At 43.7% G+C, this 18,515-nt stretch overlaps 1 protein-coding gene across 1 annotated transcript in view; it reads left to right on the top strand.

Annotated features, from left to right (window-relative positions):
• The window catches only part of TIMM50 (translocase of inner mitochondrial membrane 50), an 824,572-nt gene that overhangs the window by 476,414 nt on the left and 329,643 nt on the right, over positions 1 to 18,515 (top strand). The window contains exon 5 of the mRNA XM_069644285.1: positions 11,164 to 11,222. Coding sequence (XP_069500386.1) covers positions 11,164 to 11,222 — 59 coding nt within the window. The remainder of the gene's footprint in view (positions 1 to 11,163; positions 11,223 to 18,515) is intronic.

The raw sequence follows: 18,515 nt of genomic DNA on the forward strand, positions 1-18,515 counted from the left end.
GCTGTGACTTTTTTTTATTTATTTTTTATTTTACTTCATTTAATTGCATAAAACAATTTTTACAAGACAAAATTCCCACATTAGTTAAGATGTGACTTTATTCGTTTGCCTCTCCAGTGACGTCCCCCAATGCAGGAAGGACCCCATTTTGGGATTTCTGTGTGACCACCGCGTATACATAATCGAATAGAACACATACATTTCTTCTTGGACGGAACAAAATCTTGAATAACGAATTGGTTGTGCCTTAGTATCGTGTGTGGGAAGCTTTGTTCGCCAATATGACTTTGCCATAGGGAGTTTGGATGGGGCTGGCAGTAGTGGGGGCCACGGCACAGTGCGTGTGGGAGGGATCAAATAATTGCTTCCCTCCCATTCACCTGCTCTGTGACAAGCCCGACATATGCTGTGTCCAGATCAAAAGGCCCTCTGCTACCACTGGCACATTGTCCCTCACAAAGCTGTACCCGTGTGTCCGGTAAATTCTCGCCTTGCACAAAGAGTCCAGATGGGCTGCAGTTCTGTCGTGTGCCCAAGGGATATTAGAAGGCACCCCTGCCCTCCCCTCTGTGGGATTGTGTCCATCTCACTGACCTCACGCCTCCCCGCCTCTCAAGCGTTCTGCCCAGCTCACGCTTTTCATAGCCTTTCCTGCAACAGATTATCACGTTGTCATTTATTATATATGAACTATGCAGAGTTGACAGAGTAGAAGTCGTGTTTTCGCCAGCGTGTTCCTCGCCTGAAGCCCATGACAGTAAAATCTGAGCGTGCAATGTCTATCTACCGCTTCTACCCCAAAGCATGTTAATGTTAAAGGCTATGTATACCGCGCACTATCCCCACCGGAGTGGTCCCCTGGTGCTCTGGCGGATCTGGAAAGGAAAGCGGGTAGGATGGGTTGGCAAGGTTGAGTGGAAAAAAAAGCGAGAGCTGTGATGTGCTGTTGGTAGCCTCATTTCGGTTAACACCGTTCACTGAGCTTAGGTGTGCTTTTCGGTTGGTAGCCGTCATGTGTTGTGCGAAGCTGTGTGTTATATGTTTTGTTGTTGGAGCCAGTGGTATGTTAACTGGTGGAACACAAACCAGTTTTGCAGCTCATTTCTAGACAATGGCTGGCCTTAAGGGGGTGTACATAGTCTCCCATTTTAGCCATTTTCTCTATTATTTTTTTGCACCCATTTGTCTTAGAATTTATTAGACGGGCTCTGGGGAGATCGTTCATTAATTCTTTTTTAGTTTCTCATTGAAATATTTGTCTTGGAATTGTTCACGTAAAAAGCAAGTATCTCCTGCGCTATATTCCTGTAAACAAAAGTGAATCCTGACAGAAAGTAATCTGGAACTGTTCGTATTCCCGAGCTGGCTAGGCCACACATTGCGCTGGCCGGGGCAGCTCCTTTAGGGGTGCACGCGTGATTTAAGGGGCACTCGTCCGGGTCGTCCCCCACTGAAGCGGATTTTAAACAGCTGCATCTGTTGGGTGTTCGAAGCGTATGCCCAGCCCAGAGCCGTAGATTTTTAAGGATGGCGGTGGTGTGCTCCTGGATTCCGCTGTATCTGCATGCAAATGCCACCTGAATCCCGTTATCTGTGACCGCCATCTAGGAGGCCCCCATCAGCTGCTGAGCGCCATTACCATATCAATCGGGCCGCGTTATGGTCTATTCAGCAACCCCCCCCTGATTGATTAACTTGTGCTCTCTGCCTTCTGCAGCTTCCCTAGGCAAATATACACACAGTAGTCTCTTGAGGATGTTTAATAGGGCAGCCGTGGGGGTCTGCGGTCACTGTCACACGCTCCCTGCTCCGGGAGCCCACACCGCCACCTCTACTATAAAACATGTGCACAGACACAAGGCAGCAATCGGTGTTTTAGGAACCCAGCGCGCCTGGAAGCAGTATCCTTGTGTAAGGGATTGAGTGAGGTCTCAGGAGTGGCCGTGCGTGCGTTCTAAATTGCTGGCAGCTATTTATTTAGCTCCTGCTTGTGGCCTATGCGAGCGTTTTAGGTTGACAACAACAGCTACTAGGAGCTACGTTTGACTACCCAGGCCAATTGCCACCATATACGCATATCTATGGGGAATTAATATTACTTGTTTGGGAATATTTATAAAGGAGCATTCAGACGGATCTAGAAGAGATCTAAAGCTTAAAGCGTTATATACAGTGGACAAAGACAGTTTGCATTTCATGTGGAAGTTAAACTTGTGCCACCAATGTACCAGCTACGTGTTGACTAGAAGTAGCTCCTGCTTACTAGGTGATTGTGCCTGATGTATAGGTTTCAGCTCACCTTTACCACGGTTCCCTAAGCACCACCCCCATGTCTGAAAGGTGGTACACGCCTTGACACACGGAACCGGGAAAAACTGATTTTTGCAAAAGCAACAAGATAATGAAAATGGCCACACTCAACTTGGATCAGAGCACCCCATCTCGATGATACATGTGCTAGACACTTTCACCAAGAAAGTGGATGGCTGGGAATGTATTAGTGAAAAGAGCATGTATTGGGGTGCAGGACTAGGTGCAAAAGAGTTGTGCCTTCCTGATGCAGGTGACCCATGCAATCGGGCACTGCTTTCAAAGTAAAAGTGTGAAAGGATCCCTTTCACGCTTTTACTGGTGTGCCCAGCCACAGAGCAGAACATACAAAAGGTTCTAAATGCAGTCTTGTGCGCCACTTTTGTTGTGATAGATTTTGAAGCAGAAATCAACTCTGCTAACACTTTTTCACCAAGATTCCACATACCTGATACAAACTGTCATCCTCTTCTGTGCCTCTGGATGCATCCGTCTGAATGCCTGCAATATGTAACTAGAGAAAGTTTCCAGACCGTGATTCAAAGCTCCAAACACACGTTTTGACTTCGTATCAATATGCGGATCTCCGGTCTTCAAACCATGCGTTTATGTTGAATTCCTAGTTGACATAGTGCAATGGGAGACAAGCCTATGAGAAGGGCTAGAATTACGCCACACCTTAACCTGTAAATGTATTCTTTAAAGATATTATACGGTATAAAAAAACAATTGAGCATTATACAAATAATTACACAACCCGTAAAGACAATACATTGCATTTCATATTGATTTAACCATTCTCAGGGATATTGATTCGTAATCATACATTGCAAGCACATTTTGCATATTAACAATTCTTGGGATGTTTTACAATAATTATATATTTTGAACACTTTTTTTTCTCCACGCGTTCTGAAATGACCAGTTAACTTTGAGCTGTGCTTAATCTGTATTACCACTCTCATAAGGATAACATGTTTCTTTGCTGCCTTCTTCAGGACCTAATTAGGGTTCAGTTTTACCTGTTGTGGTTTTCTGTACACTAGTTTCAAAACCCGCAAATGATAAAACACATGCTCCTAGTATATCAAATATATCTACCTTCACCCTTTCATACCTCAAAGTATGTTAAATGGCTCCTCTATTGATACTGAGTCAATCCCATATTAATTATATCCCTACTGGATGCATTATTATTTATTCACTCAATCAGTATCATTAGTCAGTGTAATTAATAAGCAGTTATTGCTTTTGTATACCACTCCGATCTGGAGAACCAACTCTTCATCTGGTTCTATTGACATGCTTTGTCATAGGTGTCATCCATCTTGGTAACACTTTCAAAGAATAGTGCTGTCCATTGTCGACTTTTGTCCTTGATCAGCTAGCTGTCTTTATTACAAGGCTCTGCGTACTATTGAATAACTGGTTTGCAAACATTTTTCTATTATAATGTTTGATTACAACTTCAGATCAGGACTTATATGCCATGCTGATTATAGTTGCAGCCTATTGGTATCTGCTTCATACAGCAGACACGTATGACAACAGGTTTTTTTTCTTGCATGCTATCAAATCTTCAAGACAGCAGATTTTTCCAAATTCAAGTTAACATGGATCATATTAGATGAGGATTACTTAACTGCCCATTTTACCATTTCCAAGGAAGTGTTTTTTCTGAGAATTGTGATGAATCCCAGGGTTTTGCCCCATCTCCATGGGCAAGGGCCCTTTCCATAAGACCTGGGAGGTGAGGCCGCTACCCGGTAGTCCCCCTGGGGGTTTTACTCAGCGAGTGGATCTCATGGGGAGGGAAACCCTTCATGGGATTGGTGACAATGGCCCTGAGATAAAGCATTATTCATTCACTTAAAACACTAAACAAATGATACAATCACACTGCGCATGTTCACCAACAATTGTAATGTGAGTAAGATCAGTAAGTTGGTTTCAGCCGACCCGTGTTAAGAGAATAGCTCTTCTTCTAAGGCTTAAGCGTCCTGTTACGCCCACTCATGTCGAGAAAATACTATACCGATTCAAAATTATTGCAAGTCTGTAGTTGCACATCTCAATAGTAAAGGAATTAAATATTCCTGCAATTGCGGAATGGACACGTGTTTCGAGCACAGCTCTTCTTCTAAGGCTGATGTTTACCAATTTATGTATTGCATCATACAAATATTATCATGTGTTTGAACGCAATCAATTGTGTGATTTAGACGATTCAAAATATAAATTGAAAAGTCAAGCTGGGATGGTCTGACAAAAGAAAAAAGTTGGGAGAGTTCACAACTGGAGGGAAAATTACACACAAATGGAAATCTATCCGAACAACAAGCAAGACAAGAACACTCTCAAGCACAAAGGGGGAAATGGTGTTGTGGTGCTAAAGAAACCTTATTTTTCCTGAGAAAAAGGAAACCTTGTTGAGTTTATAAAAAGTTGACAGATAGAACCCACAGAGAGGTTGTGAACAGTGTTTTGATAAAACAGAAGATTGAACAGAACCAAGTATAAATTAGCCTCCTTCTTTCTGTTAAGTTTTGCTAAGTGGTAGAGCCAGTAGGGCGTTAGGATTTGGACTAAGGACTGTTTTTTCTTTTGAGCACCATTCATTTTGGTGTATAAGGCAGGGAACGTCCCTGAGAGCGGTAAGGGTAGATAGGCGGTTTTACTTTTATTTTGTATTCCCTTTATTTTTTATAAAGTCCCTTGAACATGCCAGTAACTCCTTCTGGTTCACTGCAATTCCCACAAGCAAAGAGAAGGCCCAAAACATAATGGCCAAGTGTATGATTAAAAAATATATTTGTACTGCAATGTCTACTCTACTTGTACATTGGGCTACTAATGTGGTAACACCAGCTGCACTCTTAATGAACTCACACAGCGGCCACCATACTACTCCACAGCACCAGTGTTGGTGACATAATGGGGTGTTCAAAAAGCACCCCTGTCCTATGGACCATGTGCTCTGCATTAGGGCAGTATAGCAAAAGGGTTGAAGCGGCAGGGGCACTTCAGTAAATGTCCCTCTGGTCACAAATAAGGTCACACAGATCCAGAAAACAACGAAGTGTAGGGGACCCAAAAAATAGGCCAGAATAAAAATGTTGGGGTTCTGCTGTCCCAACATGAGGGAGGGAGCACAACTAGGAGGCAGGGAGGTGGTCATTAGAAGTTAAGAAAGCAATAACCAATCCCAGGAGGAAGGAGGACTATCTTGCCAGACCTCTCATTCAAGAACTATGCACTGTAAAGTAGCTTAGTGGTCAAGGGTTAGTGATGGGTTCTGACAATACACGGTGTGAGACAGGCATGGTATCAAGAGAGAGACTGACTCTAAGATGGTTGGTTCAAAAACCTTTATTTGCAAAAGTTAATGGATTGGTGTAATGCCTAACAAGCCCTAACACCAAAGGGATGGTTCCCTTAACTGATGTTTATAAGGGCCGTCGAAGTCTAAAAGTACAAAATAAAAATCGGTGTGTCTAAACCTATGCTTGCCCTCGCTCTTTGACAAAAATGTGTTAGGAAGTCTTTCAAAAGCAAAAAGTGGTGGTTCAACAAAATAGGGAACGAGGATTGGTTTCAGATGGTCTTTTCACCAGATGTAAGTTGGGCATCTTCAAAAGGATCAGTTCAATCAAAAAGGACAATGTCTTTAATGCCCTGGGGTTCCTTTCCCCAAGCGTGTGTTCCTTTAATAACACAAAATAATCAAGATTCCACAGTAATAGACGTCTTAGGGTTCCCTTCCCCCAACTCAGGCCTCTTACAAGTTCAAACACAAATACAATGATAAAATGTTACCAAAAGTGGCAACAAAGTCGAAAGGCTAAAAGAAAATGTTTTTCAGTACTGACCGCCTGAAGGACATATCCGTTTCCCCGTAACAATGAGCGAAAGCCCAGTGGAATGCAGCTGATGGCTGTGCTCCATTGGCAGATGCCAGGTCAGGATACTGTAACAAAAAGCAAAAGGTGTAAGGGGGAGAAGGTACATAAATTGAGAGTAAGTAAATCTTTCCTAACACTCATTCAATCAGGGAAACGTGCATGCAAAAATAGCATTACTGATTTCTAACGGTAAAAAAATCATTCAGTGTGGTGCTTTGAATGGAACTGCTTTGAGTAAGGTTAAACAACGAAATCTTCAGCTGTGGTTTCATGAGCACTCTACCACAGTAGACCAGAATAACATATAAAAGACAGAACAGACAAAACGGACCTTTCTTGATTTCATTTTTTTGTAAAGTGACCTTTTACATAAAAACGAATTTCCTAGTTAAACAGAGGGCAGCCTTGATCATCCATGTTCCCTCCATTGAGTTCCCCAAATACACCTAATTTGTCTTACGTGGGAGGAACAGTTTACCATATGGAGGATGCTCTGCCCACTAAATGGATCAGAGGCTCATTGGCACCAAAGCTGACACATAAATCAAATACAGAGATGGTTTTGGGTCAGGTCAGCTCAAGGAGAAATCTTTATTCCGCAGCTCTTCACGAGACCAACTCAAAACATGCAGTCCCCATAAGAGAATTAATTCGGCCCCTGCCCAGAGGTCTGCAAACTTGTTCATCTTTCATGATCATGTAGCTTTTAATACACATACTGTGGAAGTTTCTATGATCTCGTCAAAGCGTAACTCATCAACTTAATAAGTGTATTCTATTCAGACTCTGGTACCCAGGGCCGAACGCCCAGTTAGCATATATATAAAGATTGCAACTGTGCAAGTGAAGTAAATCATTTGCTTTAAAGTCTGTCCTTTCTAGACTAGTAAAGGCAGTGCGGCGCCATCAGTTATTTGTACTCTATAGATTCATGTGGTGAAGCAGTCTAAACTCTTATCGAGCAAACGCGGCTGAATATACAATATGCAATTACATTTTTTTTAAACTCCTTTTCATTTTAACATTTCAATGTGTAGCCTGTCTCAGTTGGGCCATGTTCATTAGTTCCTAATGTGATGGAAACATTTAAGTTGGACACAAAGGAACACAAGAATGTTAGAATGTAATGTTTCATACATTGAATCAGAATAAAAAATGGCAAAATCACTTGTTACTCCAGGCTTAGTCCGCCTTCTTCTGCATGGCCTAGTTAGAGGAGTCCATCTTGAATATGTATGCCTGCTTTTAAGATGGATTTCCGCTGGACACAGACACATTATCTGTCTGCTCGCTCATTAGTAGCTGCACAATAGCTTTTATCTAACCCTACTGCGCTGCATAATTTGTATCATAGTCTACAATAGGTCTGTTTGAAAAAGTCTTGACAATGGTTGTAAATGTAATTATAATGGGCACGCACAGCTTTGCTGATAAGGTTTAGACTAGCAGGAGAGTAACCAGTCTGGCTTTAATTAATAGCTTGTATAAAGAGACTTTTTGAACATAACTTTGAAGCCAGAGGAGCCGCTTTAAATTGAGCTCTTCCTAAATTCCTTGGGTCGTGCTTTGGCTTCAATATACCAGAAAAGCTATATACTTTGTTTGCATTTATTTAAAGGAGGGCCAAGGGGGTTCCCCCATTCCTCCCTCGCGGCCCCTACTACACCCCATCTCACATACTTTCATTACGCATGCACAAAACCACACATTTTCAAAAAACAAAGAAAAGTAGACATTCAAGAGTCAAACTAGAAGACTGCAAACTGTGGTTATTATCACTGCAAAAGGTAATTTAGCAATAACTCAACAGATTTGTTATAGATCTACAACCAATATTAATCCAGGATGAGCTGAAAGATATTTTATTTCAAGGAAACGCCCTTAATTCCATACAAGCAACCGAGAAATCTAACACAGTCCCTGACCAGAAAAGTGCACTGCCATAAGATCAAGAACAAATAAGATTTCAAATGTACCATTGCAACTTTTGAAAGTTTCCTCCCCTAGCTGTTGCATGTATTTAGTATGCACCCCCTCTGCTATCCGGTAAACTAGTTTTAGAGATTAATAGGTAATTCAAGAGGTTTTTGTGGGTTGAAGGTGGTAGGTCAAAAATTCAGTTGGAAATTCTTCAGAAACCGGTGCACTTGTGTGGTTAAGTTTAGCCTAGAATAAGGCAGTACCATACTGCCTTCATGCTCTGTACCTTACATTATTGTCTAATGCCGGATCATTGTCTGAATTGGACTCTCATTGAGAGAGGATCTGTTTCCCCGACTCCGATTGTCTGCTTTACATGGAAAAAAGGCTTCTGATTAGCTTGACTCCACCGCCTATTAGACATGTTATAAGGGTTTGGAAAAGGAGTAATGAGATTCGAGGGGACAAGTACTTGCTTTGTGGAGGTTCTTCTCCTTGGAAGAACCCGCCTGTGCAGATTGATAATCGCACTCTTTCCTGGATTACTTTGAAAAAAGCTGGCGTTTGGAAATTCTCAGGTTTGTGATGGTCAATGTATATTGATTTTCATTGTTTGCATTTCAAGTGTAAGCGGAGACGATCTGAAAGTCGCTGTTATCATACTTTCAGGGATCTTTTTGATGTGGTATTCCTCCCACTAATGTTAAGGTACATGGGTTTCCCATGGTCTTGGATTTGTCTACAAGTATGTCGCTTTCTGCCTCCCTACTTTATAAACTTCATAACCCTTTCCGGATTCAACCTGGCATCTCAGCACGGTAGGAGCTATTGGGACTATGGTCTAGGTTGTAAGATGTCTGACAATGAATGGATTCTAATATTTGCGAGTCCCAGCAGGTTGACTTTGATCTGCGGTACACACAACCAAGGATTACCCACTATATTTATTGATCCCCATGAAAAATGTGGTCCTGTAAGTTGTCCCAGGATAGTATCTACTGGCATTGTAGGAGAGATGTGGGCACTACCTTACACATGTTCTGGCAATGACAGAAGATTCGATCATTCTGGGATGAAGTCTTTCAGCGTATAGGTCTCACCCTCCCTCGTACACTGCTGATTTGTGTGTTGGTCTGTCCCCTTCTACTGTTGATTTGTCTAATAAACTCTGAGATGTACACAGCCCTCTTGAGGGCAAAAAAAACACATTTTGAGGCTTTGGAAGAGTGACGTGAGACCTACTATCGATGACTGGCTGTACAGTTTGTCACTTCTTTCAAGTAGGGAGAGTGTTTTAACATGTCAAGTGCTCGCAGGACAGGTATGCTGATATTTGGGGCACTTTGATATATATGTTTAACATGTCCCTCCCTCCCTCCCTTTCCTTGTCTTTTTATTTTTTCTTTCCTTTTACCTAAAAAATTGATTTGATATCAGTTTATGCTTCTAGTGTTCTTTTGATTGATCTCTTTTGGGTTTTCCTCCAAAATGAGTTATGGTAAAACAAATACTAAGTATATAGAAAAATACATAATCCTTATTCTAGTAGTCCAAAGTGCCATTCAGACACTTAATTGGGCACTGCAATCACTGCCGATAATATAATATATGGGTAGGCCTGACAGGGAGATGCAAATATTTTATTTAGAAACACTGACATTTGGTGTAGTAATTGTATTGTAAGCCTATCTATGGACCTCTTTAGACTTTGTGAAGTAAAGTAAATGCTAAATAACGATCCTGTCTTCAAACTGTGTTAGATAAAATTAATGTATGGTTTTAAAAAAAATAACATGAATGTCTTTTCCGAGCCATCCGGTTTCCCCTCGTTGGAATCCGTACAACATTTTACACCGTTAAGTGTCCTTGGTAGTGCCCGGTTTATTGCTTTGCAGCAAAGGTGCCCTGCTTACCACATATTCTCTTCATAGTGCCAATTAAGCAATAGAACCCAAGGAGGGAGGACATTACCAGTAGGGTAATGCTGCTGGGGCAATAGTTAGAAGCCTGAGGGACGCAAGGGCTTTAATGTAGCCCCCCAGACATTACCCCACTGGTAATGCTCCCCCCCTATTGCTATTAGTACCCTGGCACACAGTTGAGAAAACTGCGTTGCAACAGTTTCTGAACTCGGGAAAAGATAAGGAAAAAAATGTCCGGCAGGGTTCGGGGAGAACGGACTACACGTAGTTTTTTCCCTTTCCATGGCGGTCAAGATGCGGACACAACCGGCCTGACAAAGGCTTTGTCAGGCTGGTAGCGACATGGCGAGGGCCCTTGAGCTTGCTTCTTATAAGTTCATTGACGCTCGCTGGTAACTAATGGGGAGTTATGATTCCTGTGTTTCCTAGTTTCCAAGAGAAACTAATGTTTAGATTTCTTGTTGTTGTTCATTTTACCTGTAATTATCTGAGGATGATGATTGTGGGACTTTGAAAGCGTATTCACCGTACTATCTAAGCATAATATTTGTTTATTCCAAAACAATGTATAAAAACTGGATTGTGTGATTTTATTTGTTATATTCTTTTACTACTGGACAATGTGTTGAACCTTTCTTTCCATTTTATATTGTGAAAAGTGCCTAGCAAAAGCACTGTGCAGAGGGTATATTGTTGGTTGGGACAGGCACATTGGTTGCTGCTTTATAAAGTCATGACATTTTACGTAATTGATTGAACTGAATGGTGGGGGAGAACACAAGAAATACTTTAAATCACACTTCCAATACGAACAGATATACATATGTATGCAACCTATTGCTGAATTTTTGTGAACATTTGTCACTTGGGTCCCTGAATCCCAGAAGCACCATAGCTTTCCTTCTGCTTACTACCCAAGTAATGCATGTCCTCACCACCCTCCTAAAAGCTGGAACCCTATAATGGGGATATTCCTTGGGATTAAGCAATACCCATTTACACCCAATCACGGATTTACGTCTAACCCCCACACGCCTCATCCCATCTCCATGTATAGGTTTCTCAAATGCTTCTGCCATCCATTTTATTGCTTCTTCTCTGTTTTGCAGATCCAGTCATCCTTCAGCAGTTTCGCAGAACATTTAAGTACTTCCGGGACTATCGACAGGTGAGTCCGTTATCCTCTGGTGCCCATTGCTAGTGAACACTCTTGCATTGGGAAGGGTATTGGACATGTGTCTCATGTACAAACATGAAGACCAGAAAACTATTAGGAGAAAGGGCTCTCGTGCAGCATACACAAGTTGTTCTGGGATTTTATATCGGGAAATTTGAAGGGCCTTGAAAGACACGGATCAGGTCCAGCTTCTAGGCCCACTCACTGCAGACATTTCCCTGCATTTCTGGTGGCATTGTTTTATTGGGGGGAGGGGAGAAAGCCTCGAATACCCCCATTTATGCCCACCCACACTTACATTCTTTTTTTTTTATTACCTAACCCTGCACCCCCAATAGAAATGCTACAAAAAATGCGGACAAACTGCTGCAGTATGTTTGGCTGGCACTGACAAAGCTATTGTGGCAGTGCAGTGAGAATACATTCTTGGGCCATTTCAATTTTGTGATGACCTGACGCAATTATCAGTATATTTAATATCCATGCATGAATATGGTATGTTTGCCTCATAGATACATAAAGTATACATTTACCCGATTTATCGCTTGCTAACTGCCCTGGGAAAGGCAAACTTCAACTCACAAGACTGCCTGGTAGTTCTCGCGCTGTATTTTATTTTTGCATTCCAGGCGCCAGAGCACCGGCACGAGAACACCAAGCGGTCTGTGGGCAATATAAACAGATCTCTTGCGGTACGTTCTTTTTTTAGTTCTTGTAGAATCTGTGATTTTATCTCATTGCTTTTACTCATTAGGATTGTACTTTGTTAATATATTTGCATAATAAGTGTGCAACTTGTTCCTTCAATTGTTTGCTTTGGGGCTTGGAAGGCGGCCTCAGCTCAATTTGCTTAACATTTGTCTGTATCCCGCTTTCCGGTTTTAAAGCAGACACCTGCTAACTGCACTGGGCAAGGCAAACTACAACTCCCAGACCGCCTGGTTGTTATTGCGCCATATTTTTTTGCATTCCAGGTGCGAGAGCGCCGACGCGAGAACACCAAGCGGTCTGTGGCAGTCCGTGAAGGGTTAGAAGGGCAAGTTCTCTCATTTCTTTCGTGATGGGCTTAGCTGAGGTATTAGCAGCTATTGCGGCTGCCAGAAATATATTTGAAAATAATGCCCAGAGGGTGAAGCTTCGATGCGTGGTGAGTCAAAATAGCTGTAATTCCACTGGCACTATTTGTGATTGTGCCATCTGTGCCGTCGCTGGGCAGTCTACAAGTCTAAGTAGCAGACGTGCCATTGGGAAACACTAGTGCTCAGACTGAGACTGTGCTCGTATCTCCTTCTATAGGAAGTGCCGAGTCGTGGCCTGTGCAGGACTCTAGTGGCACCCAAGAGTGTGCCTCTAATGTACAGATTGATAAGGGAGGGTCTGCCTGGGCTCAAGGAGGCACTCTTTCCCCAGGTGATTAATCTACAGCTCAGATGAATGGGGGCTTTGCTCCTGTGAGGAGGGTGGGGGGAGTCCCCTCCTTAGAAGAAAAATGATTGCTGTTTCTGACCTTAAGATTATGATGCTTAATACTAGGTCACTTGTGAAACACGCTGTGGAAGTAGCTACATATAGTGAGGATAATGAAATTGACATATGTATGAGGCCATAGTGCAGCAGGGCCCTCTCTGAACCTAGCCATCCCAGATGGATACTGTATGCTACGTCAGGATAGGATGGATGGGAGAGGGGGGTGGTTGTGTTAATTACTTCGAGCTTCACTTACTGTCTGGGAAATTAATGGCCAACTCTCTGAAGGGTTAGAGTCCAGGTATGTTAAAATAGGACTTAATGCTGAATCTTCGATCAATGTTCTTTTGATTTACAGGCCTCCCTTGGCGGAAGAGGATTTTACTTTGATCCTCTCTAATTTCCTCCTTCCATTACTGAAACTTAATACTAGTTTCTTGCTATTAGGGGATTTCAACCTGTGGCTTGGGCAGGATGATGATAACATGGCCTCTGACTTAGAGTTGGCCTTATCTAATCTGGATTTTGTACAAAAGATTCAGGTACCTACCCATTGTAAGGGGCATACCCTGGATTGGGTTTCCACTAAATGTCGTTTCCAAGGATTTTCGAGTATCGCCTTGCCCTTGGTCAGATCATTATTTTGTGCACTTTACAGTGCAGGCGGTATTTCCTATAAAAAAGGAAAGGAGAGAAGACTCGAGAGTTTCTTGCTAGAAACCTTAAGAATCTTGATGCTCTCTGCGAATCTGTTAATGCCTCCCTCCTCAAAGGCATAGTGCCCCAGGAACAAAAAAAGGCCTGTGTTACTCCCATTATTAAAAAACCAGGGCTTCCAGCAGATTTCCCGCTTAATTATAGAGCTATCACCAATACCCTGTTCCTGTTAAAAATTCTAGGTCGGGTGTACAAATCTCTGACCACCTTAATGTTTCCATTCTTAATAATCCTCAATCTGGATTTTGCAGGGATTTAGAACATAGACCGCGCTGCTAGAACTCAAGGCCAGATTATGGAAACGCATGGACAAGGGAAAGGCGTCCATTTTGATGCTGCTAGATTTGTCGGCGGCCTTCAAACTGGTGGATCACTCGATCATGATAACCAGGTTGAGGGAGGGAGCCAATTTCCCGTTGACAGCGACTCAATGGATAGCCCAATTCCTAAGCAATCGAGACAGTATAGTGTTCCATGCGGAGGCAGCATTTCCTTTAAAGTGGAAGTGCCTCAGGGGTTTTGGTTATCACCTTGCCTGTACAACATCTTTACGGCACCCTTCTTTGCTCTTTTGGAGCATGAGGTAGTGGTGTTTACGAATTATGCTGATGATACCCAGTGTATCATCCCTATATCTGGGGCACATTAAATAGATGAGGCACAGCTGAACAAAGTTTACACTTTCATTGAGAACTGGATGGTCCGGAATAACCTTGCTTTGTGCAGAGACAAAACAGAGTTGCTGATTGTGGGGACCGCAAATATGTTATAGAAATTGGGTCCGGCTTTCACATCAAGGACTCTAAAATTGTGATTCTAAAGAAGGTTAAGACGTTGGGTGTCATCCTGGACCAACACCTAAATATGAAGGCGTACGTAGGTAGCCTGGTGTCCTCTTCAGCTTATTATCTTTAGGCTCCTAGCTCACCTTTGACCTTTTATTACCCAAGGTAATGCAGACAATATTGCAGGACCAATTGTGGGTGCTAAGATGGACTACTGCTGTAGTCTGTTGTATGGCATTCACATAACAGATAGTAACAGGCTCCAGGTATTACAGAACGGAGCAGTACGAGTAGTCATGGGGATTACTCGTAGAGATCATGTATCTGCGGCTAGATGTGCTCTGCAGTGGCTTCCTGTGGAGTCAAGATGTCTTTTTTCGTCTTCTAGTTATCAATCAGAAATGTCGACAGGGCAAGATGCCGGCTTATCTTCAGGATCTTATGAATGAAAAACCTCTCACGAGAACCCTCAAATCGAATTTTCCTGATCATCTGGCTCTTCCTAGGTGCAGATCTTCGAAGGCTACAGGGGGGTCTTTCCAGTACGCAGCCCCAAAAACCTGGAATGGTCTTCGTCTGAACCTGAGTTGCAAAGAGTCCACATCATTATTTAGGAAGCTATAGAAAACTCATTTTTTTATGACGCTTGTCTGATGATCTCTGAAGACCTGTTTCTGGTTATCATGTTCTCTTCTTCTTCTTGCTACTTCCTGCTGTCCTTGGTGCTTTTATTTTTTTTGTGGTAGTTGCGCCCTTAAGCCTACATGTCCATGGTTTGTGCAGTGTAAATAATAAAAATAAAGTAACAAAAGCTGGTCATGACTTCCCAAATGTGCTGAATTTCAGGGTTTTTGTTGCGATAACTCTTGTGAACTAAACTTTAACTAAAACATTTTCTGTGAATTTCAAGGGTTTTGTTATGCTAGTTATTTTCCACCTTTTTTTGTTTTGTCCACTGTATATTTTACAACAGTATCAGGCCACTAGCCATGGCCTTTGCCAATGGCCATGGCTGTCGGCCGTGTCCACTGTATATGGTCCCCCCAAATGTCTCTTTGGGCCATGGCCAGTGGCCACAGCCTTTGCCAGTGCCCACTGCACATGCACCACCTCTATTTTGGGCCTACTAGCCAAGGCCTTCGGCCCTGCCCACTGTATATTTTAAAACACTAACTGGCCTTCAGCCATGGCTAGTAGCCAGGGCCTTCATCCATGACCATTGTATAAGTCTTTTGAGCCCACTAGCCAGGGCCTTCGGCCATACCCAGTGTATATTTGACAGCACTACCAGGCCATCCCCACTATACATGTGCATCAGGCCCACTAGCCAGGGCCTCCGGCCGTGCCCACTGGATATTTTGCAACACTACCAGACCAATAGCCATGTCCTTCGACTGTGTCCGCTATACATATGTTTCGGGCCCACTAGCCAGTGCCAAAGTCACTGTACAGTTTAAAAATCTACTGGGCCACTAGCCATAGCTAGGGATTTTTCACATCCTACCTCACTGTAGCTGTGTGTGTGTGTGTGTGTGTTTCTTTTTCTGAGGCTTGTGGATGTGCTTGGATCACATGCTCTGCATAGTCGGACATCTAGTGGTAGTCGCAGAGTATACAGAGTATGTTTTCGAAACTCTAAAACGGACTTTGACAGGGCGTGTTAGTAATGCTATCCCTAGTGTGACGTGTACGGTACCCATGGTTCTTCACGCGTCGAGGTCCCTCCAATTGTTTCTTTCCACCATAGTAGTCGGTCGCAAGTTGCAGAGTTCCTTTCAGGCTGATGCCTTTTCATTAGTTAAAGTTAATTCATAGATTTCTCTTTTCTTTCTTTACTGTCCGCTTGATGCCTCAGCATCATCCAACTGCTCAGCGAACCTCGGTGAACAGCTCCATCTTTGACAACGCCTGACTCGACGACCTGATAAGGCCTTCACAGGCCTCTGCCCTTACAGTAGGGAGAGTGGGTGGAAGTCTCCTATAGCTAATCCAGGTAGAGAATGCACATTCTCCCACCCCAATTATTCCTGCCATAGGAGGTACCAGTGGAAGGATATGCACAAAGTGTGCATCTGTCTCCCTAGGGACCACTCAGAAAAGCTTTGCAAGTCCTGCAAACTTTTCTCCCAAAAGCTCTTAAAGACTGCCATACCAACTGCTGGGCCACCCACGCCATGCAGTCTGAAGCCTTCATCGACGTGACTGGGGAATCCAGCGAGGACAGTATCGGTGTCCATAGTGATGCCGAGGGTTACCACGGTTCGTCGGAACCCCATGTGCGGGCCCCCGACTCCACTAAACATGCCCATGGCTCTGTGACACAGATGACACCCGGCAGTCATAGCACACACACTTCCAATCACACTAAGCACACAACCCTTGGCCGACCTTCAACGGAATCATCGACCGCCGATGCCAGCGCGGTGTCCGCGGAAAAACCTCTAGATCTTCCCTGTCCCCTGGTTCATCGCTTACTCCTTCGCCTCATGACCGGCCTCCAAAACTGGTCTCAAAAGTCAGTTCAGACACCACACGTAAAAAAGACCTCCTTTTGCGTGCCGATTAACAGGCGCTGAAAAGGCGCATCAGCGTCTCCCAAACAAACACTGAAAATGCAGAGACCTATAAGAGAACATGTCGGTGCTACCATTTTAAGGGCAAAATCAAAGAAAATAGAAAAATCCTCTAAGCTTTTGTCTCTCCAGACCTCGGGCTGCCAGGATATGGGTGCCTCCTCCCCTGCAGATACTCACAGGTGCTATGCAACACAAAGAACAGACACCTTCCCACACCACCTCTACCCCTTCAGTTTTTCCACCCTCCTATGAGTTGACCCCTGAACAATTCAACAACAACAAAAGGATGTCATGCTTTGTTGACTTCATGGACAAGCACCCTGAAGAACGTATGTCCCTTAGAGACGCCCTCCCAGTCAGGGGCTGCAAAACATCAACCCCCTGCCAAAGAACCACCATTTGACACGCCTCAGCCCAGAACTTCCTCACAGGGCCCTTCAGCCTCCCTCTATCAAGACCCCTCTCAGGACATGTATGCTATCGATCCCTCAGGGTCACAAGACCCCGGCTCTCAGGGAGATAAATACAGTCAGGAACAGTACTGCGATATCATCTGTCATCCAGTGCCTGGCCACTAAGATCAGCCTGTAGCAGAAGCAGGTTCACCTGTAGATAATCAGCTTCAATAGAACAGACTGCTGCTGAAAGCTGCTCACCATTTCAATATTGACACCCAAGAGGCACAAGGAGATAAAGACTTTGTGGAGGACATTCTTGGCAATAAATAATCTGCCACTCAGTTTATTCCACTGTTAAAAATCCATACAAGGACGTATACAGCCCTCCTTAAGTCTAACCTCACTGAGGCGGTTAACCCTAGAATTGAAAAATTATTCAGGCCAGCACCCACAGACCCCCCCTGTACATTAGGGATCAGCTCAAACCAGACACACTTGTCACCACCAATAGGAAGAAGGCTGGCACTCCTCTGGCATTGGCTGAAGCCCTGCCAGATAAAGACAGTAAAAAAATCTATACTTTCGTAAGGAAGGTCGCACCCTCAGCGGCATATAGGATTAGAATTGCAAATAATTACACCCTCCTAGCTAGTTATGGCTGTCATAAGTGGGATGAGTTGGAACACCAGGTTAAGGCGGTTCCAGAACCCCTAAAATCACAGCTAATGAGCACCATTTCAGAAGGGAAGTAGTTGTTGAAATGTATCATTAAAAATAACCTTGATGCAGCAGACAATGCGGGCTGCATCATTGCAGAGAGCACACTTATCAAGTGCCATGCCTGGCTTAGACAGTCTGGATTTAAATTAGATACACAGGCCACACATGCTGGTGGAACCTAATGCCTTCTTTGGCAAGGCCGTAGAAGATGCCCTCGAAAGCGCTAAGGAAGAGTATGAGACTCTTAAGTCCCTCAGCTAACTAACCAATAAATCCTACGTCCAACTGGGTTCCTCTAACTCCAGGAGGTTTCGGGGACGGGGCACGCAATACTCTTCTGGATACAATCCGGGCGGCCAGTCTTCGACATGAGGCCCCTCAAAAGGACAATCTTCCTCTACTAATTTTCAAAGAGGAGATAAAAGATCCAGAGAAAGAGGCAGAACCTCACCTGGGAGAGGCTCCACCCCTCCCTAGCATTGACGCACCGCTACAGGTCCCCTCCCATGCCACTCCAGTAGAAGTTTGCATCTCACACTTCACCCACGCATGGGAGGAGATAACATCAGACAAGTGGGAGTTGTCCACAATAGCAGGTGGGTATTGCATCGAACGTTTGCA

This window comes from Ambystoma mexicanum, chromosome 2p (assembly GCF_040938575.1).
Source record: "Ambystoma mexicanum isolate Mex_15411 chromosome 2p, UKY_AmexF1_1, whole genome shotgun sequence".
NCBI classification, from domain to species: domain Eukaryota; kingdom Metazoa; phylum Chordata; class Amphibia; order Caudata; family Ambystomatidae; genus Ambystoma; species Ambystoma mexicanum.